The sequence below is a fragment of the Oncorhynchus mykiss genome, chromosome 27 (genome assembly GCF_057628025.1).
Source record: "Oncorhynchus mykiss isolate SJ-2025 chromosome 27, ASM5762802v1, whole genome shotgun sequence".
Classification (NCBI taxonomy): Eukaryota; Metazoa; Chordata; class Actinopteri; order Salmoniformes; family Salmonidae; genus Oncorhynchus; species Oncorhynchus mykiss.
Window position 1 is genome coordinate 50,626,962 of NC_143048.1, and position 25,815 is coordinate 50,652,776.

At 44.3% G+C, this 25,815-nt stretch overlaps 1 protein-coding gene across 2 annotated transcripts in view; it reads right to left on the minus strand.

Annotated features, from left to right (window-relative positions):
- arhgap42b (Rho GTPase activating protein 42b) overlaps nucleotides 1-25,815 on the minus strand; it is a 219,094-nt gene continuing 193,279 nt past the window's right edge. For both annotated transcript variants that reach the window (XM_036965194.2, XM_036965192.2), the window contains 4 exons: nucleotides 24,981-25,179; nucleotides 21,581-21,646; nucleotides 12,121-12,200; nucleotides 1-2,872 (listed from right to left, as the gene is read on the minus strand). In XM_036965194.2, coding sequence (XP_036821089.1) covers nucleotides 2,784-2,872; nucleotides 12,121-12,200; nucleotides 21,581-21,646; nucleotides 24,981-25,179 — 434 coding nt within the window. In that variant the 3' untranslated portion in view covers nucleotides 1-2,783. The remainder of the gene's footprint in view (nucleotides 2,873-12,120; nucleotides 12,201-21,580; nucleotides 21,647-24,980; nucleotides 25,180-25,815) is intronic.

Below are 25,815 nucleotides of genomic sequence, written 5' to 3' on the forward strand. Positions count from 1 at the left end.
TTCTGTTGTACACAAGTTACACATTTATTACTTGAGTCTTTAGTTTTTTGTGACAGTACAAAATTAAATATCAAACACCATCCTTAATAAAAAATAGAATCGGAGGCGGCGTCCCAAATGGCACCCTCTTCCCTTCATAGTGCACCTCTTTTCACCAGGGTCCATAGGGCTCCTGTCTAAAGTAGTGCACCTCTTTTCACCAGGGTCCATAGGGCTCCTGTCTAAAGTAGTGCACCTCTTTTCACCAGGGTCCATAGGGCTCCTGTCTAAAGTAGTGCACTATATAGGGAATAGGGCTCCTGTCTAAAGTAGTGCACTATATAGGGAATAGGGTCCATATGGCTCCTGTCTAAAGTAGTGTACTATATAGGGAATAGGGTCCATAGGGCTCCTGTCTAAAGTAGTGCACTATATAGGGAATAGGGTCCATAGGGCTCCTGTCTAAAGTAGAGAACTATATAGGGAATAGGGTCCATAGGGCTCCTGTCTAAAGTAGTGCACTATATAGGGAATAGGGTCCATAGGCCTCTGGTCTAAAGTAGTGCACTATATAGGGAATAGGGCTCTGGTCTAAAGTAGTGCACTATATAGGGAATAGGGCCAACTGGTCTAAAGTAGTGCACTATATAGGCTAAAGGGTGCAATTTGGGACGTAGCCTCATATTATACATGTTTAGTCTGAGTTGATATAATTCATCGTTGGCGTTGCTAGTACACCAGCGTACTAGACTAGACAGTAATATATCGGACATTAGACAAACATTCAGTATTCTAATTCATCATTTAGACGATAATAAAACAAGATTCAAGCCGATCGACGATATGGATCGTGCACCATTTAAAGGTAATTTCCGTGGTCTCTACGAACACAGGAACATTGGCTTTAAAATGTGCATAGAGGGATCAGATCGAATCCTGGCATTTAATTGATCATTTCTTTCAAAACACAGTGAAGATTAAAAGGGTAAATACGCTAATAGTACCAAATAGAGGAAGAGCTCCTGGATGTGTGACATGCAGGTACCATTTATTTAAACAAAAGTGCACTTGAGTGATTTACTAGTTAAGAAAAACACTTGAGTGATTTACTAGTTAGGAAAAACACTTGAGTGATTTACTAGTTAGGAAAAACACTTGAGTGATTTACTAGTAGAAAATACACCCCCAATGAGTTCTGGTCAAAAGTAGTGCGCCACGTAGTCAGTTGGATCGAATCCCCGAGCCAACTGGGTAAAACCACCTGTCGATGTGCCCTTGAAGCAAGGCGCTCTGGGTAAGAGCGTCCTGTTAAAATGACATGATTCCATGTACATGGTGTTCTATGTTGGATATGTTAAATAGTGTTTATTGCCATAAACATCGAAATGTACGATATCTAAATTTAGTTTAAAGATTCAGAAAGATGTGTTGGTTTTGATCTAAGAAGGGAATCCTACCTGTCATCTAAACGAGACAGACGTAATACTGGAACTAAACTAGTACCACAACACTACAGACAGACAACCAGCAGGTCTATGGGTAACATACCTGTATATCTTTACACCTGTGGGTATTTATTAGTACGATTTAGTCCACGCTGTGTCCGCTGAGATGGCATTCACAGCAAACCTGTCAGCTCATTCAGATATTTTACTTCTATATGGTGCATAGCCGACAAAATCGCAATTGAATCCTGGATGTTTTTTCATATTATACTGAACAAAAATATAAACGCAACATGCATGAAATCAATTAGGACCTAATCTATGGATTTCACATGACTGGGAATACAGATATGCATCTGTTGATTACCTTAAACAAAATGGGCCTCTCGATGGGCCTCAGGTACTCGTCCCTGGATTTCTGTGCATTAAAATTGCCACCGATAAAATGCAATTGTGTTCGTTGTACATAGTTTATGTCTGCCCCATACCATAACCCCACTGCCACCATGGGGCGCTCTGTTCACGCTGACATCAGAAAACGGCATACACGTGGTCTGTGGTTTTGAGGCCGTTTGGATGTACTGACAAATTCTCTAAAGCAACGTTGGAGGCGGCTTATGGTAGAGAAAGGAACATTCAATTCTCTGGCAACCGCTCTGGTGGACATTCCTGCAGTCGCTCCCTCAAACATTTTGACATCTGTGGCATTGTGTGGTGTGACAAAACTGCACATTTTAGAGTGGCCTTTTAATGTCCCCCAGCACAAGGTGCACCTGTGTAATGATGCCGTTTAATCAGCTTCTTGATACGCCACACCTGTCAGGTGGATGAATGATCATGGCAAAGGAGAAATGCTCAGGGATGTAAAGACAGAACGTGAGAGGAAAAAGCTTTCTTTGCGTATGGAACATTTCAGGGGTGTTTTTTATTTCAGCTCCTGAAACACGGGACTAACACTTTACATGTCGAGTTTATATTTCTTGTTCAGTGTATATTATCAATCGTGTGTGTTTTTACTGCATATCCCACCTGGAACGTACAGTATTTCAACACTAACCTATAAGAATAGGACCAGCAGCATGACATGACCAGAAGTATTCATCTTGATAAGGGTGTAGATACGGTAGGTAGGTAGGTAGGTAGGTAGGTAGGTAGGTATATCATTCAGGTGATTAAAAACACACATCTGCTCCTTCTACTGCATATGAACGATACTCAACGTTCCCATATCTACATGTCTGATCAATGGGGAAACTTGGCCTTCACAACAATCACGTTACAGATTATTGTTACCATGGATACCATGAAATGATCAAGGTTCGTTTGGGATGTTTAGGTCTTGGAGCAGTCAGTTTGTTGTTAGAGATAAACCACATAGTTCTCAGGGATCAGGCCAGTCTTTCCCTGGAACGTTGCTTGGATCCAGCCAGGTTCGATAGATGGATACACTGAGGATGGAGAGACAAAGAGAGAGCATCTGTCAGTCAAAGAGAGGAGAGAGAGAGGAACGTTGCTTGGAGCCAGTCAGGAATGAAACATGGAGAGCAAACCACACTAGGCTAGAATAATTAGCATTAATGACAGATAAAACCTCACTAGGCTAGAATAATTAGCATTAACGACAGATAAAACCACACTAGGCTAGAATAATTAGCATTAATGTCAGATAAAACCTCACTAGGCTAGAATAATTAGCATTAACGACAGATATAACCTCACTAGGCTAGAATAATTAGCATTAATGTCAGATAAAACCCCACTAGGCTTGAATAATTAGAATTAATGTCAGATAATTCTGCCTGCCCTGACCTCGAGCCTGTCTGACCATACTGCCTGCCCTGACCTCGAGCCTGTCTGACCATACTGCCTGCCCTGACCTCGAGCCTGTCTGACCATACTGCCTGCCCTGACCTCGAGCCTGTCTGACCATACTGCCTGCCCTGACCTCGAGCCTGTCTGACCATACTGCCTGCCCTGACCTCGAGCCTGTATGACCATACTGCCTGCCCTGACCTCGAGCCTGTATGACCATACTGCCTGCCCTGACCTCGAGCCTGTCTGACCATACTGCCTGCCCTGACCTCGAGCCTGTCTGACCATACTGCCTGCCCTGACCTCGAGCCTGTCTGACCATACTGCCTGCCCTGACCTCGAGCCTGTCTGACCATACTGTCTGCCCTGACCTCGAGCCTGTCTGACCATACTGCCTGCCCTGACCTCGAGCCTGTCTGACCATACTGCCTGCCTTGACCTCGAGCCTGTCTGACCATACTGCCTGCCCTGACCTCGAGCCTGTCTGACCATACTGCCTGCCCTGACCTCGAGCCTGTCTGACCATACTGCCTGCCCTGACCTCGAGCCTGTCTGACCATACTGCCTGCCCTGACCTCGAGCCTGTCTGACCATTCTGCCTGCCCTGACCTCGAGCCTGTCTGACCATACTGCCTGCCCTGACCTCGAGCCTGTCTGACCATACTGCCTGCCCTGACCTCGAGCCTGTCTGACCATACTGCCTGCCCTGACCTCGAGCCTGTCTGACCATACTGCCTGCCCTGACCTCGAGCCTGTCTGACCATACTGCCTGCCCTGACCTCGAGCCTGTCTGACCATACTGCCTGCCCTGACCTCGAGCCTGTCTGACCATACTGTCTGCCCTGACCTAGAGCCTGCCTGCCACTCTGTACCTCCTAGACTCTGACCTTGTTATGATCTTTTGTCTGTCCACGACCATTCTCTTCCCTGCCCCTTGGATTATAATAAATATCAGAGACTCAAACCATCTGCCTCCTGTGTCTGCATCTGGGTCTCGCCCTGTGCCCTTATAGTACTAGGCTAGAATAATTAGCATTAACGATCAAGGCAGCGTCCAGGTCAGTCTGTTATTTTTGATTTACACGAACTCTCCTCCCCTTCACTCTTTTCGCCGCTCCTCTCCCCTCAGGTTCACCCCTCAACCTCCCTCTCCTCCCCTCTCCTCCACATCCAATCAGCCTCACCCCTCTCCTCCTGTCTCCCCCATCTCCCCTCAGGTTCACCCCTCTCCTCCTCTCTTCCCTCCCCCTCTTTCCTCAGCCTCTCTCCTCTCTTCCCTCCCCTCAGTCTCTCTCCTCTCCCCCTCTTCACTCAGCCTCTCTCCCCTCCCCCTCCCCCTCTTCACTCAGCCTCTCTCCCCTCCCCCTCTTCCCCCAGCCTCTCTTCCCTCCCCTCTTTCCTCAGCCTCTCTCCTCTCTTCCCTCCCCCTCTTCACTCAGCCTCTCTCCCCTCCCCCTCTTCCCTCAGCCTCTCTCCCCTCCCCCTCTTCACTCAGCCTCTCTCCCCTCCCCCTCTTCCCTCAGTCTCTCTTCCCTCCCCTCTTTCCTCAGCCTCTCTCCTCTCTTCCCTCCCCCTCTTCCCTCAGCCTCTCTCCCCTCCCCCTCTTCCCTCATCCTCTCTCCCCTCCCCCTCTTCACTCAGCCTCTCTCCCCTCCCCCTCTTCACTCAGCCTCTCTCCCGTCCCCCTCTTCTCTCAGCCTCTCTTCCCTCCCCCTCTCCCCTCAGCCTCTCTCCTCTCTTCCCTCCCCCTCTTTCCTCAGCCTCACGCCTCTCTTCCCTCCCCTCAGCCTCTCTCCTCTCCCCCTCTTCACTCAACCTCTCTCCCATCCCCTTCTTCCCTCAGCCTCTCTTCCCTCAGCCTCTCTCCTCTCTTCCCTCAGCCTCTCTTCCCTCAGCCTCTCTCCTCTCTTCCCTCCCCCTGTTCCCTCAGCCTCTCTCCTCTCTCCCCTCCCACTCTTCACTCAGCCTCTCTCCCCGACCCCTCTTCCCTCAGCCTCTCTTCCCTCCCCCTCTCCCCTCAGCCTCTCTCCTCTCATCCCTCCCCCTCTTCCCTCCCCCTCTCCCCTCAGCCTCTCTCCTCTCTTCCCTCCCCCTCTTCCCTCCGCCTCTCTTCCCTCAGCCTCTCTCCTCTCTTCCCTCCCCCTCTTCCCTCCGCCTCTCTTCCCTCAGCCTCTCTCCCCTCTTCCCTCCGCCTCGCTTCCCTCCGCCTCTCTTCCCTCCGCCTCTCTTCCCTCCGCCTCTCTTCCCCTCGCCTCGCCTCTCTTCCCTCAGCCTATCTCCCCCCCCCCTCTTCACTCAGCCTCTCTCCCCTCCCCCTCTTCCCTCAGCCTCTCTTGCCTCCCCCTCTCCCCTCAGCCTCTCTCCTCTCTTCCTTCCCCCTCTTCACTCCGCCTCTCTTCCCTCCGCCTCTCTTCCCTCAGCCTCTCTCCCCTCCCCCTCTTCACTCAGTCTCTCTCCCCTTCCCCTCTTCCCTCAGCCTCTCTCCCCTCCCCCTCTTCCCTCAGCCTCTCTCCCCTCCCCCTCTTCCCTCAGCCTCTCTCCTCTCCCCCTCTTCCCTCAGCCTCTCTCCCCTCCCCCTCTTCCCTCAAGCTCTATCCCCTTTCCCCTCAGCCTCTCTCCTCTCTTCCCTCAGCCTCCCCCTCTCTTCCCTCAGCCTCCCCCTCTCTTCCCTCAGCCTCCCACTCTCTTCCCCCCCTCCTCCCCATCGTACTTTATAGGGAATAGGAACGGATCCTCTTACACAGTAAAATAACTGCTGCAGAGGATGTGAATGTTAACCTTATCTCTGCTGGCGACTGCTAGTGTATGCTGGCTCTGTCAGCTGAACGGATGAAATCCAGCTAAGCTGCTCCACAGCTTTCCATCACTACGAGGTTACTGTGACCTGCTGTAAGGCTGCTGCCCTGGGACTGAGCCAAACACATGGCAAGAGGCAAAATAACATCCCTCTGAGGCTAGGCTATCTGGGTGTTTAGAGAGAGGATAGGTAATAACATCCCTCTGAGGCTAGGCTATCTGGGTGTTTAGAGAGAGGATAGGTAATAACATCCCTCTGAGGCTAGGCTATCTGGGTGTTTAGAGAGAGGATAGGTAATAACATCCCTCTGAGGCTAGGCTATCTGGGTGTTTAGAGAGAGGATAGGTAATAACATCCCTCTGAGGTTAGGCTATCTGGGTGTTTAGAGAGAGGATAGGTAGTAACATCCCTCTGATGCTGGCTATCTGGGTGTTTAGAGAGAGGATAGGTAGTAACATCTCTCTGATGCTGGCTATCTGGGTGTTTAGAGAGAGGATAGGTAATAACATCCCTCTGAGGCTGGCTATCTGGTTGTTTAGAGAGAGGATAGGTAATAACATCCCTCTGAGGCTAGGCTATCTGGGTGTTTAGAGAGAGGATAGGTAATAACATCCCTCTGAGACTAGGCTATCTGAGTGTTTAGAGAGAGGATAGGTAATAACATCCCTCAGAGGCTGGCTATCTGGGTGTTTAGAGAGAGGATAGGTAGTAACATCTCTCTGAGGCTAGGCTATCTGGGTGTTTAGAGAGAGGATAGGTAATAACATCCCTCTGAGGCTAGGCTGGCTATCTGGGTGTTTAGAGAGAGGATAGGTAATAACATCTCTCTGAGGCTAAGCTATCTGGGTGTTTAGAGAGAGGATAGGTAGTAACATCTCTCTGAGGCTGGCTATCTGGGTGTTTAGAGAGAGGATAGGTAATAACATCCCTCTGAGGCTGGCTATCTGGGTGTTTAGAGAGAGGATAGGTAATAACATCCCTCTGAAGCTAGGCTGGCTATCTGGGTGTTTAGAGAGAGGATAGGTAATAACATCTCTCTGAGGCTAGGCTATCTGGGTGTTTAGAGAGAGGATAGGTAATAACATCCCTCTGAGGCTAGGCTATCTGGGTGTTTAGAGAGAGGATAGGTAATAACATCTCTCTGAGGCTAAGCTATCTGGGTGCTTAGAGAGAGGATAGGTAATAACATCCCTCTGAGGCTAGGCTATCTGGGTGTTTAGAGAGAGGATAGGTAGTAACATCTCTCTGAGGCTGGCTATCTGGGTGTTTAGCGAGAGGATAGGTATCCTTTCTCTATCTGGGTGTTTAGAGAGAGGATAGGTAATAACATCTCTCTGAGGCTAAGCTATCTGGGTGTTTAGAGAGAGGATAGGTAATAACATTTCTCTGAGGCTAGGCTATCTGGGTGTTTAGAGAGAGGATAGGTAGTAACATCTCTCTGAGGCTGGCTATCTGGGTGTTTAGCGAGAGGATAGGTATCCTTTCTCTATCTGGGTGTTTAGAGAGAGGATAGGTAATAACATCTCTCTGAAGCTAGGCTATCTGGGTGTTTAGAGAGAGGATAGGTAATAACATCTCTCTGAGGCTAAGCTATCTGGGTGCTTAGAGAGAGGATAGGTAATAACATCCCTCTGAGGCTAGGCTATCTGGGTGTTTAGAGAGAGGATAGGTAGTAACATCTCTCTGAGGCTGGCTATCTGGGTGTTTAGCGAGAGGATAGGTATCCTTTCTCTATCTGGGTGTTTAGAGAGAGGATAGGTAATAACATCTCTCTGAGGCTAAGCTATCTGGGTGTTTAGAGAGAGGATAGGTAATAACATTTCTCTGAGGCTAGGCTATCTGGGTGTTTAGAGAGAGGATAGGTAGTAACATCTCTCTGAGGCTGGCTATCTGGGTGTTTAGCGAGAGGATAGGTATCCTTTCTCTATCTGGGTGTTTAGAGAGAGGATAGGTAATAACATCTCTCTGAAGCTAGGCTATCTGGGTGTTTAGAGAGAGGATAGGTAGTAACATCCCTCTGATGCTGGCTATCTGGGTGTTTAGAGAGAGGATAGGTAGTAACATCTCTCTGATGCTGGCTATCTGGGTGTTTAGAGAGAGGATAGGTAATAACATCCCTCTGAGGCTGGCTATCTGGTTGTTTAGAGAGAGGATAGGTAATAACATCCCTCTGAGGCTAGGCTATCTGGGTGTTTAGAGAGAGGATAGGTAATAACATCCCTCTGAGACTAGGCTATCTGAGTGTTTAGAGAGAGGATAGGTAATAACATCCCTCAGAGGCTGGCTATCTGGGTGTTTAGAGAGAGGATAGGTAGTAACATCTCTCTGAGGCTAGGCTATCTGGGTGTTTAGAGAGAGGATAGGTAATAACATCCCTCTGAGGCTAGGCTGGCTATCTGGGTGTTTAGAGAGAGGATAGGTAATAACATCTCTCTGAGGCTAAGCTATCTGGGTGTTTAGAGAGAGGATAGGTAGTAACATCTCTCTGAGGCTGGCTATCTGGGTGTTTAGAGAGAGGATAGGTAATAACATCCCTCTGAGGCTGGCTATCTGGGTGTTTAGAGAGAGGATAGGTAATAACATCCCTCTGAAGCTAGGCTGGCTATCTGGGTGTTTAGAGAGAGGATAGGTAATAACATCTCTCTGAGGCTAGGCTATCTGGGTGTTTAGAGAGAGGATAGGTAATAACATCCCTCTGAGGCTAGGCTATCTGGGTGTTTAGAGAGAGGATAGGTAATAACATCTCTCTGAGGCTAAGCTATCTGGGTGCTTAGAGAGAGGATAGGTAATAACATCCCTCTGAGGCTAGGCTATCTGGGTGTTTAGAGAGAGGATAGGTAGTAACATCTCTCTGAGGCTGGCTATCTGGGTGTTTAGCGAGAGGATAGGTATCCTTTCTCTATCTGGGTGTTTAGAGAGAGGATAGGTAATAACATCTCTCTGAGGCTAAGCTATCTGGGTGTTTAGAGAGAGGATAGGTAATAACATTTCTCTGAGGCTAGGCTATCTGGGTGTTTAGAGAGAGGATAGGTAGTAACATCTCTCTGAGGCTGGCTATCTGGGTGTTTAGCGAGAGGATAGGTATCCTTTCTCTATCTGGGTGTTTAGAGAGAGGATAGGTAATAACATCTCTCTGAAGCTAGGCTATCTGGGTGTTTAGAGAGAGGATAGGTAATAACATCCCTCTGAGGCTAGGCTATCTGGGTGTTTAGAGAGAGGATAGGTAATAACATCTCTCTGAGGCTAGGCTATCTGGGTGTTTAGAGAGAGGATAGGTAATAATGTATCTCTGAGGCTAGGCTATCTGGGTGTTTAGAGAGAGGATAGGTAATAACATCTCTCTGAGGCTAGGCTATCTGTGTGTTTAGAGAGAGGATAGGTAATAACATCTCTCTGAGGCTAGGCTATCTGGGTGTTTAGAGAGAGGATAGGTAATAACGTATCTCTGAGGCTAGGCTATCTGGGTGTTTAGAGAGAGGATAGGTAATAACATCCCTCTGAGGCTAGGCTATCTGGGTGTTTAGAGAGAGGATAGGTAATAACATCCCTCTGAGGCTAGGCTATCTGGGTGTTTAGAGAGAGGATAGGTAGTAACATCTCTCTGAGGCTGGCTATCTGGGTGTTTAGAGAGAGGATAGGTAATAACATCCCTCTGAGACTAGGCTATCTGGGTGTTTAGAGAGAGGATAGGTAATAACATCCATCTGAGGCTAGGCTGGCTATCTGGGTGTTTAGAGAGAGGATAGGTAATAACATCCCTCTGAGGCTGGCTATCTGGGTGTTTAGAGAGAGGATAGGTAATAACATCTCTCTGAGGCTAGGCTATCTGGGTGTTTAGAGAGAGGATAGGTAATAACGTATCTCTGAGGCTAGGCTATCTGGGTGTTTAGAGAGAGGATAGGTAATAACATCTCTCTGAGGCTAGGCTATCTTTGTGTTTAGAGAGAGGATAGGTAATAACATCTCTCTGAGGCTAGGCTATCTGGGTGTTTAGAGAGAGGATAGGTAATAACATTTCTCTGAGGCTAGGCTATCTGGGTGTTTAGAGAGAGGATAGGTAATAACATCTCTCTGAGGCTAGGCTATCTGGGTGTTTAGAGAGAGGATAGGTAATAACATCCCTCTGAGGCTAGGCTATCTGGGTGTTTAGAGAGAGGATAGGTAATAACATCTCTCTGAGGCTAGGCTATCTGGGTGTTTAGAGAGAGGATAGGTAATAATGTATCTCTGAGGCTAGGCTATCTGGGTGTTTAGAGAGAGGATAGGTAATAACATCTCTCTGAGGCTAGGCTATCTGTGTGTTTAGAGAGAGGATAGGTAATAACATCTCTCTGAGGCTAGGCTATCTGGGTGTTTAGAGAGAGGATAGGTAATAACGTATCTCTGAGGCTAGGCTATCTGGGTGTTTAGAGAGAGGATAGGTAATAATATCCCTCTGAGGCTAGGCTATCTGGGTGTTTAGAGAGAGGATAGGTAATAACATCCCTCTGAGGCTAGGCTATCTGGGTGTTTAGAGAGAGGATAGGTAGTAACATCTCTCTGAGGCTGGCTATCTGGGTGTTTAGAGAGAGGATAGGTAATAACATCCCTCTGAGACTAGGCTATCTGGGTGTTTAGAGAGAGGATAGGTAATAACATCCATCTGAGGCTAGGCTGGCTATCTGGGTGTTTAGAGAGAGGATAGGTAATAACATCCCTCTGAGGCTGGCTATCTGGGTGTTTAGAGAGAGGATAGGTAATAACATCTCTCTGAGGCTAGGCTATCTGGGTGTTTAGAGAGAGGATAGGTAATAACGTATCTCTGAGGCTAGGCTATCTGGGTGTTTAGAGAGAGGATAGGTAATAACATCTCTCTGAGGCTAGGCTATCTGTGTGTTTAGAGAGAGGATAGGTAATAACATCTCTCTGAGGCTAGGCTATCTGGGTGTTTAGAGAGAGGATAGGTAATAACATTTCTCTGAGGCTAGGCTATCTGGGTGTTTAGAGAGAGGATAGGTAATAACATCTCTCTGAGGCTAGGCTATCTGGGTGTTTAGAGATAGGATAGGTAATAACATCCCTCTGAGGCTAGGCTATCTGGGTGTTTAGAGAGAGGATAGGTAATAACATCTCTCTGAGGCTAGGCTATCTGGGTGTTTAGAGAGAGGATAGGTAATAACGTATCTCTGAGGCTAGGCTATCTGGGTGTTTAGAGAGGATAGGTAATAACATCTCTCTGAGGCTAGGCTATCTGTGTGTTTAGAGAGAGGATAGGTAATAACATCTCTCTGAGGCTAGGCTATCTGGGTGTTTAGAGAGAGGATAGGTAATAACGTATCTCTGAGGCTAGGCTATCTGGGTGTTTAGAGAGAGGATAGGTAATAACATCCCTCTGAGGCTAGGCTATCTGGGTGTTTAGAGAGAGGATAGGTAATAACATCCCTCTGAGGCTAGGCTATCTGGGTGTTTAGAGAGAGGATAGGTAGTAACATCTCTCTGAGGCTGGCTATCTGGGTGTTTAGAGAGAGGATAGGTAATAACATCCCTCTGAGGCTAGGCTATCTGGGTGTTTAGAGAGAGGATAGGTAATAACATCCATCTGAGGCTAGGCTGGCTATCTGGGTGTTTAGAGAGAGGATAGGTAATAACATCCCTCTGAGACTAGGCTATCTGGGTGTTTAGAGAGAGGATAGGTAATAACATCCATCTGAGGCTAGGCTGGCTATCTGGGTGTTTAGAGAGAGGATAGGTAATAACATCCCTCTGAGGCTAGGCTATCTGGGTGTTTAGAGAGAGGATAGCGTCAAGCTAAAAGCAAGGTCGCTATGCTTCCACTGTCTGTACACACAACGCTGGGAAACTGCCAAGTCATTACTGAGGCCTACCAAGTTGGGGTGGCCCCTGTCTGTATGCAGGACAACCTACAGATGGTTCCTTCTATAGACCAGATCTGGGCAAAATACATAGCTCAGGAATATCTGCCGTATACAGGAACAGATGGACCCATTCTGTTTAACAGTAGACACACCGCATTAGCTGTCTGTGTGTGTGTGTGTGTGTGTGTCTGTGTGTGTGTGTGTGTGTCTGTTAACTGAGTAAGTGTCTCACCGTTTGAGAAGAGAGCCCCCTGTGGGAAGCTGAGCTCATGGCTGTGTTCTGCCTCACAGGAGTACATGGCCTTGGCGTCTCTGGAACCAACACAGGAGACATTACAAAGTCAACAGACATACTGTACGTCTATGGCATTGGTGACTCTATGGATATGGATGGACAGAGAGACAGACAGATACATCTCTATAAAGATGGATAAAGACAGACAGACACATCTCTATAAAGAGGGATAAAGACAGACAGACACATCTCTATAAAGAGGGATAAAGACAGACAGATACATCTCTATAAAGAGGGATAAAGACAGACAGATACATATCTATAAAGAGGGATAAAGACAGACAGACACATCTCTATAAAGAGGGATAAAGACAGACAGATACATCTCTATAAAGAGGGATAAAGACAGACAGATACATATCTATAAAGAGGGATAAAGACAGACAGATACATCTCTATAAAGATGGATAAAGACAGACAGATACATCTCTATAAAGATGGACAGAGGGATAAAGACAGACAGATACATCTCTATAAAGATGGACAGAGGGATGAAGACAGACAGATACATCTCTATAAAGATGGATAAAGACAGACAGATACATCTCTATAAAGATGGATAAAGACAGACAGATACATCTCTATAAAGATGGATAAAGACAGACAGATACATCTCTATAAAGATGGACAGAGGGATGAAGACAGACAGATACATCTCTATAAAGATGGATAAAGACAGACAGATACATCTCTATAAAGATGGATAAAGACAGACAGATACATCTCTATAAAGATGGACAGAGGGATGAAGACAGACAGATACATCTCTATAAAGATGGATAAAGACAGACAGATACATCTCTATAAAGATGGATAAAGACAGACAGATACATCTCTATAAAGATGGACAGAGAGACAGACAGATACATCTCTATAAAGAGGGATAAAGACAGACAGACACATCTCTATAAAGAGGGATAAAGACAGACAGATACATCTCTATAAAGAGGGATAAAGACAGACAGATACATCTCTATAAAGAGGGATAAAGACAGACAGATACATCTCTATAAAGATGGACAGAGGGATAAAGACAGACAGATACATCTCTATAAAGAGGGATAAAGACAGACAGATACATCTCTATAAAGAGGGATAAAGACAGACAGACACATCTCTATAAAGAGGGATAAAGACAGACAGATACATCTCTATAAAGAGGGATAAAGACAGACAGACACATCTCTATGAAGAGGGATAAAGACAGACAGATACATCTCTATAAAGAGGGATAAAGACAGACAGACACATCTCTATAAAGAGGGATAAAGACAGACAGATACATCTCTATAAAGAGGGATAAAGACAGACAGATACATCTCTATAAAGATGGACAGAGGGATAAAGACAGACAGATACATCTCTATAAAGATGTACAGAGAGATAAAGACAGACAGATACATCTCTATAAAGAGGGATAAAGACAGACAGATACATCTCTATAAAGAGGGATAAAGACAGACAGATACATCTCTATAAAGAGGGATAAAGACAGACAGATACATCTCTATAAAGAGGGATAAAGACAGACAGATACATCTCTATAAAGATGGACAGAGGGATAAAGACAGACAGATACATCTCTATAAAGATGGACAGAGGGATAAAGACAGACAGATACATCTCTATAAAGATGGATAAAGACAGACAGATACATCTCTATAAAGAGGGATAAAGACAGACAGATACATCTCTATAAAGAGGGATAAAGACAGACAGATACATCTCTATAAAGAGGGATAAAGACAGACAGATACATCTCTATAAAGAGGGATAAAGACAGACAGATACATCTCTATAAAGAGGGATAAAGACAGACAGATACATCTCTATAAAGATGGACAGAGGGATAAAGACAGACAGATACATCTCTATAAAGATGGACAGAGGGATAAAGACAGACAGATACATCTCTATAAAGATGGATAAAGACAGACAGATACATCTCTATAAAGAGGGATAAAGACAGACAGACACATCTCTATAAAGATGGATAAAGACAGACAGATACATCTCTATAAAGAGGGATAAAGACAGACAGATACATCTCTATAAAGAGGGATAAAGACAGACAGATACATCTCTATAAAGAGGGATAAAGACAGACAGATACAACTCTATAAAGAGGGATAAAGACAGACAGATACATCTCTATAAAGAGGGATAAAGACAGACAGATACATCTCTATAAAGAGGGATAAAGACAGACAGACACATCTCTATAAAGATGGATAAAGACAGACAGATACATCTCTATAAAGAGGGATAAAGACAGACAGATACATCTCTATAAAGAGGGATAAAGACAGACAGATACATCTCTATAAAGAGGGATAAAGACAGACAGATACAACTCTATAAAGAGGGATAAAGACAGACAGATACATCTCTATAAAGAGGGATAAAGACAGACAGATACATCTCTATAAAGAGGGATAAAGACAGACAGATACAACTCTATAAAGAGGGATAAAGACAGACAGATACATCTCTATAAAGATGGACAGAGGGATAAAGACAGACAGATACATCTCTATAAAGAGGGATAAAGACAGACAGATACAACTCTATAAAGAGGGATAAAGACAGACAGACACATCTCTATAAAGAGGGATAAAGACAGACAGATACATCTCTATAAAGATGGACAGAGGGATAAAGACAGACAGATACATCTCTATAAAGAGGGATAAAGACAGACAGATACATCTCTATAAAGAGGGATAAAGACAGACAGATACATCTCTATAAAGATGGACAGAGGGATAAAGACAGACAGATACATCTCTATAAAGAGGGATAAAGACAGACAGATACATCTCTATAAAGATGGGCAGAGGGATAAAGACAGACAGATACATCTCTATAAAGAGGGACAGAGGGATAAAGACAGACAGATACATCTCTATAAAGATGGATAAAGACAGACAGATACATCTCTATAAAGATGGACAGAGGGATAAAGACAGACAGATACATCTCTATAAAGATGGACAGAGGGATAAAGACAGACAGATACATCTCTATAAAGATGGATAAAGACAGACAGATACATCTCTATAAAGAGGGATAAAGACAGACAGACACATCTCTATAAAGATGGATAAAGACAGACATACACATCTCTATAAAGAGGGATAAAGACAGACAGATACATCTCTATAAAGAGGGATAAAGACAGACAGATACATCTCTATAAAGAGGGATAAAGACAGACAGATACATCTCTATAAAGATGGACAGAGGGATAAAGACAGACAGATACATCTCTATAAAGATGGACAGAGGGATAAAGACAGACAGATACATCTCTATAAAGATGGATAAAGACAGACAGATACATCTCTATAAAGAGGGATAAAGACAGACAGATACATCTCTATAAAGAGGGATAAAGACAGACAGATACATCTCTATAAAGAGGGATAAAGACAGACAGATACATCTCTATAAAGAGGGATAAAGACAGACAGATACATCTCTATAAAGAGGGATAAAGACAGACAGATACATCTCTATAAAGATGGACAGAGGGATAAAGACAGACAGATACATCTCTATAAAGATGGACAGAGGGATAAAGACAGACAGATACATCTCTATAAAGATGGATAAAGACAGACAGATACATCTCTATAAAGAGGGATAAAGACAGACAGATACATCTCTATAAAGAGGGATAAAGACAGACAGACACATCTCTATAAAGATGGATAAAGACAGACAGATACATCTCTATAAAGAGGGATAAAGACAGACAGATACATCTCTATAAAGAGGGATAAAGACAGACAGATACATCTCTATAAAGAGGGATAAAGACAGACAGATACAACTCTATAAAGAGGGATAAAGACAGACAGATACATCTCTATAAAGAGGGATAAAGACAGACAGATACATCTCTATAAAGAGGGATAAAGACAGACAGACACATCTCTATAAAGATGGATAAAGACAGACAGATACATCTCTATAAAGAGGGATAAAGACAGACAGATACATCTCTATAAAGAGGGATAAAGACAGACAGATACATCTCTATAAAGAGGGATAAAGACAGACAGATACAACTCTATAAAGAGGGATAAAGACAGACAGATACATCTCTATAAAGAGGGATAAAGACAGACAGATACATCTCTATAAAGAGGGATAAAGACAGACAGATACAACTCTATAAAGATGGACAGAGGGATGAAGACAGACAGATACATCTCTATAAAGATGGATAAAGACAGACAGATACATCTCTATAAAGATGGATAAAGACAGACAGATACATCTCTATAAAGATGGATAAAGACAGACAGATACATCTCTATAAAGATGGACAGAGGGATGAAGACAGACAGATACATCTCTATAAAGATGGATAAAGACAGACAGATACATCTCTATAAAGATGGATAAAGACAGACAGATACATCTCTATAAAGATGGACAGAGAGACAGACAGATACATCTCTATAAAGAGGGATAAAGACAGACAGACACATCTCTATAAAGAGGGATAAAGACAGACAGATACATCTCTATAAAGAGGGATAAAGACAGACAGATACATCTCTATAAAGAGGGATAAAGACAGACAGATACATCTCTATAAAGATGGACAGAGGGATAAAGACAGACAGATACATCTCTATAAAGAGGGATAAAGACAGACAGATACATCTCTATAAAGAGGGATAAAGACAGACAGACACATCTCTATAAAGAGGGATAAAGACAGACAGATACATCTCTATAAAGAGGGATAAAGACAGACAGACACATCTCTATAAAGAGGGATAAAGACAGACAGATACATCTCTATAAAGAGGGATAAAGACAGACAGACACATCTCTATGAAGAGGGATAAAGACAGACAGATACATCTCTATAAAGAGGGATAAAGACAGACAGACACATCTCTATAAAGAGGGATAAAGACAGACAGATACATCTCTATAAAGAGGGATAAAGACAGACAGATACATCTCTATAAAGATGGACAGAGGGATAAAGACAGACAGATACATCTCTATAAAGATGTACAGAGAGATAAAGACAGACAGATACATCTCTATAAAGAGGGATAAAGACAGACAGATACATCTCTATAAAGAGGGATAAAGACAGACAGATACATCTCTATAAAGAGGGATAAAGACAGACAGATACATCTCTATAAAGAGGGATAAAGACAGACAGATACATCTCTATAAAGATGGACAGAGGGATAAAGACAGACAGATACATCTCTATAAAGATGGACAGAGGGATAAAGACAGACAGATACATCTCTATAAAGATGGATAAAGACAGACAGATACATCTCTATAAAGAGGGATAAAGACAGACAGATACATCTCTATAAAGAGGGATAAAGACAGACAGATACATCTCTATAAAGAGGGATAAAGACAGACAGATACATCTCTATAAAGAGGGATAAAGACAGACAGATACATCTCTATAAAGAGGGATAAAGACAGACAGATACATCTCTATAAAGATGGACAGAGGGATAAAGACAGACAGATACATCTCTATAAAGATGGACAGAGGGATAAAGACAGACAGATACATCTCTATAAAGATGGATAAAGACAGACAGATACATCTCTATAAAGAGGGATAAAGACAGACAGATACATCTCTATAAAGAGGGATAAAGACAGACAGACACATCTCTATAAAGATGGATAAAGACAGACAGATACATCTCTATAAAGAGGGATAAAGACAGACAGATACATCTCTATAAAGAGGGATAAAGACAGACAGATACATCTCTATAAAGAGGGATAAAGACAGACAGATACAACTCTATAAAGAGGGATAAAGACAGACAGATACATCTCTATAAAGAGGGATAAAGACAGACAGATACATCTCTATAAAGAGGGATAAAGACAGACAGATACAACTCTATAAAGAGGGATAAAGACAGACAGATACATCTCTATAAAGATGGACAGAGGGATAAAGACAGACAGATACATCTCTATAAAGAGGGATAAAGACAGACAGATACAACTCTATAAAGAGGGATAAAGACAGACAGACACATCTCTATAAAGAGGGATAAAGACAGACAGATACATCTCTATAAAGATGGACAGAGGGATAAAGACAGACAGATACATCTCTATAAAGAGGGATAAAGACAGACAGATACATCTCTATAAAGAGGGATAAAGACAGACAGATACATCTCTATAAAGATGGACAGAGGGATAAAGACAGACAGATACATCTCTATAAAGAGGGACAGAGGGATAAAGACAGACAGATACATCTCTATAAAGATGGATAAAGACAGACAGATACATCTCTATAAAGATGGACAGAGGGATAAAGACAGACAGATACATCTCTATAAAGATGGACAGAGGGATAAAGACAGACAGATACATCTCTATAAAGATGGATAAAGACAGACAGATACATCTCTATAAAGAGGGATAAAGACAGACAGACACATCTCTATAAAGATGGATAAAGACAGACAGACACATCTCTATAAAGAGGGATAAAGACAGACAGATACATCTCTATAAAGATGGACAGAGGGATAAAGACAGACAGATACATCTCTATAAAGATGGACAGAGAGACAGACAGATACATCTCTATGAAGATGGACAGAGGGATAAAAACAGACAGATACATCTCTATAAAGATGGACAGAGGGATAAAGACAGACAGATACATCTCTATAAAGATGGACAGAGGGATAAAGACAGACAGATACATCTCTATAAAGATGGACAGAGGGATAAAGACTGACAGATACAGCTCTATAAAGATGGACAGAGGGATAAAGACAGACAGATACATCTCTATAAAGATGGACAGAGGGATAAAGACAGACAGATACATCTCTATAAAGATGGATAAAGACAGACAGATACATCTCTATAAAGATGGACAGAGGGATAAAGACAGACAGATACATCTCTATAAAGATGGACAGAGAGACAGACAGATACATCTCTATAAAGATGGACAGAGGGATAAAGACAGACAGATACATCTCTATAAAGATGGACAGAGAGACAGACAGATACATCTCTATAAAGATGGACAGAGGGATAAAGACAGACAGATACATCTCTATAAAGATGGACAGAGGGATAAAGACAGACAGATACATCTCTATAAAGATGGACAGAGGGATAAAGACAGACAGATACATCTCTATAAAGATGGACAGAGGGATAAAGACTGACAGATACATCTCTATAAAGATGGATAAAGACAGACAGATACATCTCTATAAAGATGGACAGAGGGATAAAGACAGACAGATACATCTCTATAAAGATGGACAGAGGGATAAAGACAGACAGATACATCTCTATAAAGAGGGATAAAGACTGACACATGACACAGTTAAATATCTCTGCAACAACACATGATAAATGAAACACACCGGATACATACAACGACACGTGACTAACAGTCGACTAACAGGTGACCAACACGTGACTAACAGGTGACCAACAGGTGACCAACAGGTGACCAACAGGTGACCAACAGGTGACCAACAGGTGAATAACAGGTGACTAACAGGTGAATAAGAGGTGACCAACGGGTGAATGACAGGAGAATAACAGGTGAATAACAGGTGAATGACAGGAGAATAACAGGTGAATAACAGGTGACCAACAGGTGAATAACAGATGAATAACAGGTGAATAACAGGTGAATAACGGGTGACTAACAGGTGAATAACAGGTGACCAACAGGTGAATAACAGGTGACTAACAGGTGAATAAGAGTTGACCAACGGGTGAATGACAGGAGAATAACAGGTGAATAACAGGTGACTAACAGGTGAATAAGAGTTGACCAACGGGTGGATGACAGGAGAATAACAGGTGAATAAGAGGTGACCAACGGGTGAATGACAGGAGAATAACAGGTGAATAACAGGTGAATAACAGGTAAATAACAGGTAAATAACAGGTGAATAACATGTGAATAACAGGTACATAAAAGGTGAATAACAGGTGAATAACAGGTGAATAAGAGGTGACCAACGGGTGAATGACAGGAGAATAACAGGTGAATAACAGGTGAATAACAGGTAAATAACAGGTGAATAACATGTGAATAACAGGTACATAAAAGGTGAATAACATGTGAATAACAGGTACATAAAAGGTGAATAACAGGTGAATAACAGGTGAATAACAGGTGAATAACATGTGAATAACAGGTGACTAACAGGTGACTAAGAGGTAAATAAAAGGTGACTAACAGGTGAATAACAGGTGACTAACAGGTAAATAAAAGGTGAATAACAGGTGAATAACAGGTAAATAAAAGGTAAATAACATGTAAATAACAGGTGACTAACAGGTGAATAACAGGTGACTAACAGGTGAATAACAGGTGAATAACAGGTGAATAACATGTGAATAACAGGTAAATAACAGGTAAACAACAGGTGAATAACAGGTAAATAACAGGTGAATAACAGGTAAAAAAACATGTAAATAACAGGTGAATAACAGGTGACTAACAGGTGAATAACAGGTGACTAACAGGTGAATAACAGGTAAATAACAGGTGACTAACAGGTGACTAACAGGTAAATAACAGGTGACTAACAGGTGACTAACAGGTGAATAATAGGTGAATAACAGGTGAATAACAGGTGAATTACAGGTAAATAACAGGTGAATAATAGGTGAATAACAGGTGAATAACAGGTGAATTACAGGTAAATAACAGGTAAATAACAGGTGAATAACGGGTGAATAACGGGTGAATAACAGGTAAATAACGGGTGAATAACAGGTAAATAACAGGTAAATAACAGGTGAATAACAGGTGAATAACAGGTGAATTACAGGTGAATTACAGGTGAATAACAGGTGAATAACAGGTGAATAACAGGTAAATAACAGGTGAATAACAGGTGAATAACAGGTGAATTACAGGTGAATAACAGGTGAATAACAGGTGAATAACAGGTGAATTACAGGTGAATTACAGGTGAATAACAGGTAAATAACAGGTAAATAACAGGTGAATAACAGGTGAATTACAGGTGAATTACAGGTGAATAACAGGTAAATAACAGGTGAATAACAGGTGAATTACAGGTGAATAACAGGTAAATAACAGGTGAATAACAGGTGAATAACAGGTGAATTACAGGTGAATAACAGGTCAATTACAGGTGAATTACAGGTGAATAACAGGTGAATAACAGGTAAATAACAGGTAAATAACAGGTGAATTACAGGTGAATAACACAATGAACAGATTGAAGAATGAGGAATCAGAAGTTTAACATGTTTTAAAGGTAGGTTACACCACCAAATGGAGGAGAGAGCAGGCTGCATATAGAGTAGGTCAGACATTTGGGATTAAAGACATATTCTGACATTCTACCTTCCAACAGGTGTGGTCTGCGACACTGAAGGGCAGTTTTCGAACAGCATGGCTCTTGCAGCAACCCTGAAATACAGACAGGAACAATTCAGTCCCATTTGCCTATTATCTCTCAAATCTATATACCAATGGCCTGAAATCGCATGCTAATTACATGCAAGGGTGTGAATTATTTTATGTTCAAAAGGTTGTCTTGAGTCATTTTGACCCTGCACACAGGGGTAAGTGCACTTTCATTCAGAGCGACCAGTGTTCCTCATTTTTGAGTGTGAAGTCACAGCATGTCTTATTGTTAAGTGTGAAGTCAGCGAAACGGCTTCAGCTACACAATAAGACACACAATAGGGGAGGCTTCCTTCCCTTCGTTACCAGGCAGGCAAGAGGCCAGCCTCCCCCTCCCCTCCAATTCCTTCCCCCTCCTCTGCCTTCCCCTCCAAGGTGTAGAACCAGTTCTCGACCCACTGACGACAAAGAAGAGGAGGCTTTACCCTACAGGACAACTGAAGACACAGGAGAGTAGGCTTTACCCTACAGGACAACTGTAGACACAGGAGAGGAGGCTTTACCCTACAGGACAACTGTAGACACAGGAGAGGAGGCTTTACCCTACAGGACAACTGAAGACACAGGAGAGGAGGATTTACCCTACAGGACAACTGTAGACACAGGAGAGGAGGCTTTACCCTACAGGACAACTGTAGACACAGGAGAGGAGGCTTTACCCTACAGGACAACTGTAGACACAGGAGAGGAGGCTTTACCCTACAGGACAACTGTAGACACAGGAGAGGAGGCTTTACCCTACAGGACAACTGAAGACACAGGAGAGGAGGATTTACCCTACAGGACAACTGTAGACACAGGAGAGGAGGCTTTACCCTACAGGACAACTGTAGACACAGGAGAGGAGGCAATACCCTACAGGACAACTGTAGACACAGGAGAGGAGGCTTTACCCTACAGGACAACTGTAGACACAGGAGAGGAGGCTTTACCCTACAGGACAACTGAAGACACAGGAGAGGAGGCTTTACCCTACAGGACAACTGTAGACACAGGAGAGGAGGCTTTACCCTACAGGACAACTGTAGACACAGGAGAGGAGGCTTTACCCTACAGGACAACTGTAGACACAGGAGAGGAGGCTTTACCCTACAGGACAACTGTAGACACAGGAGAGGAGGCAATACCCTACAGGACAACTGTAGACACAGGAGAGGAGGCTTTACCCTACAGGACAACTGTAGACACAGGAGAGGAGGCTTTACCCTACAGGACAACTGAAGACACAGGAGAGGAGGCTTTACCCTACAGGACAACTGTAGACACAGGAGAGGAGGCTTTACCCTACAGGACAACTGTAGACACAGGAGAGGAGGCTTTACCCTACAGGACAACTGTAGACACAGGAGAGGAGGCAATACCCTACAGGACAACTGAAGACACAGGAGAGGAGGCTTTACCCTACAGGACAACTGTAGACACAGGAGAGGAGGCTTTACCCTACTGGACAACTGTAGATACAGGAGAGGAGGCAATACCCTACAGGACAACTGTAGACACAGGAGAGGAGGCTTTACCCTACAGGACAACTGTAGACACAGGAGAGGAGGCTTTACCCTACAGGACAACTGTAGACACAGGAGAGGAGGCAATACCCTACAGGACAACTGTAGACACAGGAGAGGAGGCTTTACCCTACAGGACAACTGTAGACACAGGAGAGGAGGCTTTACCCTACAGGACAACTGTAGACACAGGAGAGGAGGCTTTACCCTACAGGACAACTGTAGACACATGAGAGGAGGCTTTACCCTACAGGACAACTGTAGACACAGGAGAGGAGGCTTTACCCTACAGGACAACTGTAGACACAGGAGAGGAGGCTTTACCCTACAGGACAACTGTAGACACAGGAGAGGAGGCAATACCCTACAGGACAACTGTAGACACAGGAGAGGAGGCTTTACCCTACAGGACAACTGTAGACACAGGAGAGGAGGCAATACCCTACTGGACAACTGTAGACACAGGAGAGGAGGCTTTACCCTACAGGACAACTGTAGACACAGGAGAGGAGGCTTTACCCTACAGGACAACTGTAGACACAGGAGAGGAGGCTTTACCCTACAGGACAACTGTAGACACAGGAGAGGAGGCTTTACCCTACAGGACAACTGAAGACACTCGAGAGGAGGCCCTTAGGAGGTGCCTGAGGAAGGCCCACAGCATCATCAGGGATGCCAACCACCTCAGCCACGAGCTGTTCTCTCCCTTACCATGGGGCAGATGGTATCGGAGCATGAGGTTTGATATCAACAGGCTCAGACACAGTTTCAATGTACAAGCCATCAGACTGCTGAACACTTCCCTGTGTCCCTCCCCGTGACCCTCCCTGTGTCCCTTCCTGTGTCCCTCCCATGTCCTTCCCTGTGTCTCTCCCATGTCCCTCCACATGTCCCTCCCCGTGTCCCTCCCCGTGACCCTCCCCGTGTCCCTCCCCAAGTCCCTCCCATGTCCTTCCCTGTGTCCCTCCCTGTGTCCCTCCTATTTCCCTTCCTTGTTTTTCTCCCATGTCCCTCCCCGTTTCTTTCCCATGTCCCTCCACATGTCCCTCCCCGTGTCTCTCCCATGTCCCTCCCCGTGTCTCTCCCATGTCCCTCCACATGTCCCTCCCTGTGTCCCTCCCCGTGACCCTCCCTGTGTCCCTCCCCGAGTCCCTCCCATGTCCTTCCCTGTGTCCCTCCCATGTCCCTCCCCGTATCCTTCCAGTATCCCTCCCTGTGTCCCTCCCATGTCCCTCCCCGTATCCTTCCAGTATCCTTCCCTGTGTCTCTCCCATGTCCCTCCCCGTATCCTTCCAGTATCCCTCCCTGTGTCCCTCCCATGTCCCTCCCCGTATCCTCCCATGTCCCTCCCCGTATCCTTCCAGTATCCCTCCCTGTGTCCCTCCCCATGTTTCCTTCCCTGTGTCCCTCCCCATGCCCCTCCCCATGTCCCTCCCTGTGTCCCTCCCTGTGTCCCTCCCTATGTCCCACCCCATGCCCCTCCCTGTGTCCCTCCCCATGTGTCCTTCCCTGTGAGAGAGAGAGAAAGAGGCAGAAGAAAGAGAGGGGGAGAGTGGAGAGAGAAGGATGGAGAGAGAGCTGGGTCACATCAACCCAGCAGCAGGCAGAGTGGAATAAAACCAGACTGACTCTCCAACTGATAGGAAAAACACATAAATCTCACAGCACGCACGCACGCACGCAGGCACACACACACACACACACACACACAGCAGGAGGAAGGTTCACAGTAAGATCTGTCTCGCAGAGAAAAACTGTGTGTTTTAAGGGCTGTTTATTTTGTGTGTGTGTGTGTGTGTGTGTGTGTATTGTAGTAGCGTCATGTCCATTACACTGATCCTGGTCTCTGGTATCCGTTGCTGGAGGACTCCATCTTGTCCGGTCTGTCCAATCTCCGACGGGTGACTAGTTTAGGAGGGCGGTCTGGGGGGTCTGTAGACTCTACACTCTCCTTCCGATCCTTCTGTTGGTCTTTCTGGTCCAGCGTCACGGCAGACAGACTCTGGACTGAACCTGCCAGACTCCTACGGCCTTGGGGAAGAGATAAGCACCTCAGTGAGTCCAAAATGGATCCCAATTCCCTATGGTGCAATACTACACTATTATAGGCCCTGTCTACTACACCACTATAGGTCCTGTCTACTACACTATTATAGGCCCTGTCTACTACACCACTATAGGTCCTGTCTACTACACTACTATAGGCCCTGTCTACTACACTACTACAGGTCCTGTCTACTACACTACTATAGGCCCTGTCTACTACACTACTATAGGTCCTGTCTACTACACTACTATAGGTCCTGTCTACTACACTACTACAGGTCCTGTCTACTACACTACTATAGGTCCTGTCTACTACACCACTATAGGTCCTGTCTACTACACTACTACAGGTCCTGTCTACTACACTACTACAGGTCCTGTCTACTACACTACTATAGGCCCTGTCTACTACACTACTATAGGTCCTGTCTACTACACCACTATAGGCCCTGTCTACTACATTACTATAGGTCCTGTCTACTACACTACTATAGGCCCTGTCTACTACATTACTATAGGTCCTGTCTACTACACTACTACAGGTCCTGTCTACTACACTACTATAGGCCCTGTCTACTACACTACTATAGGTCCTGTCTACTACACTACTATAGGCCCTGT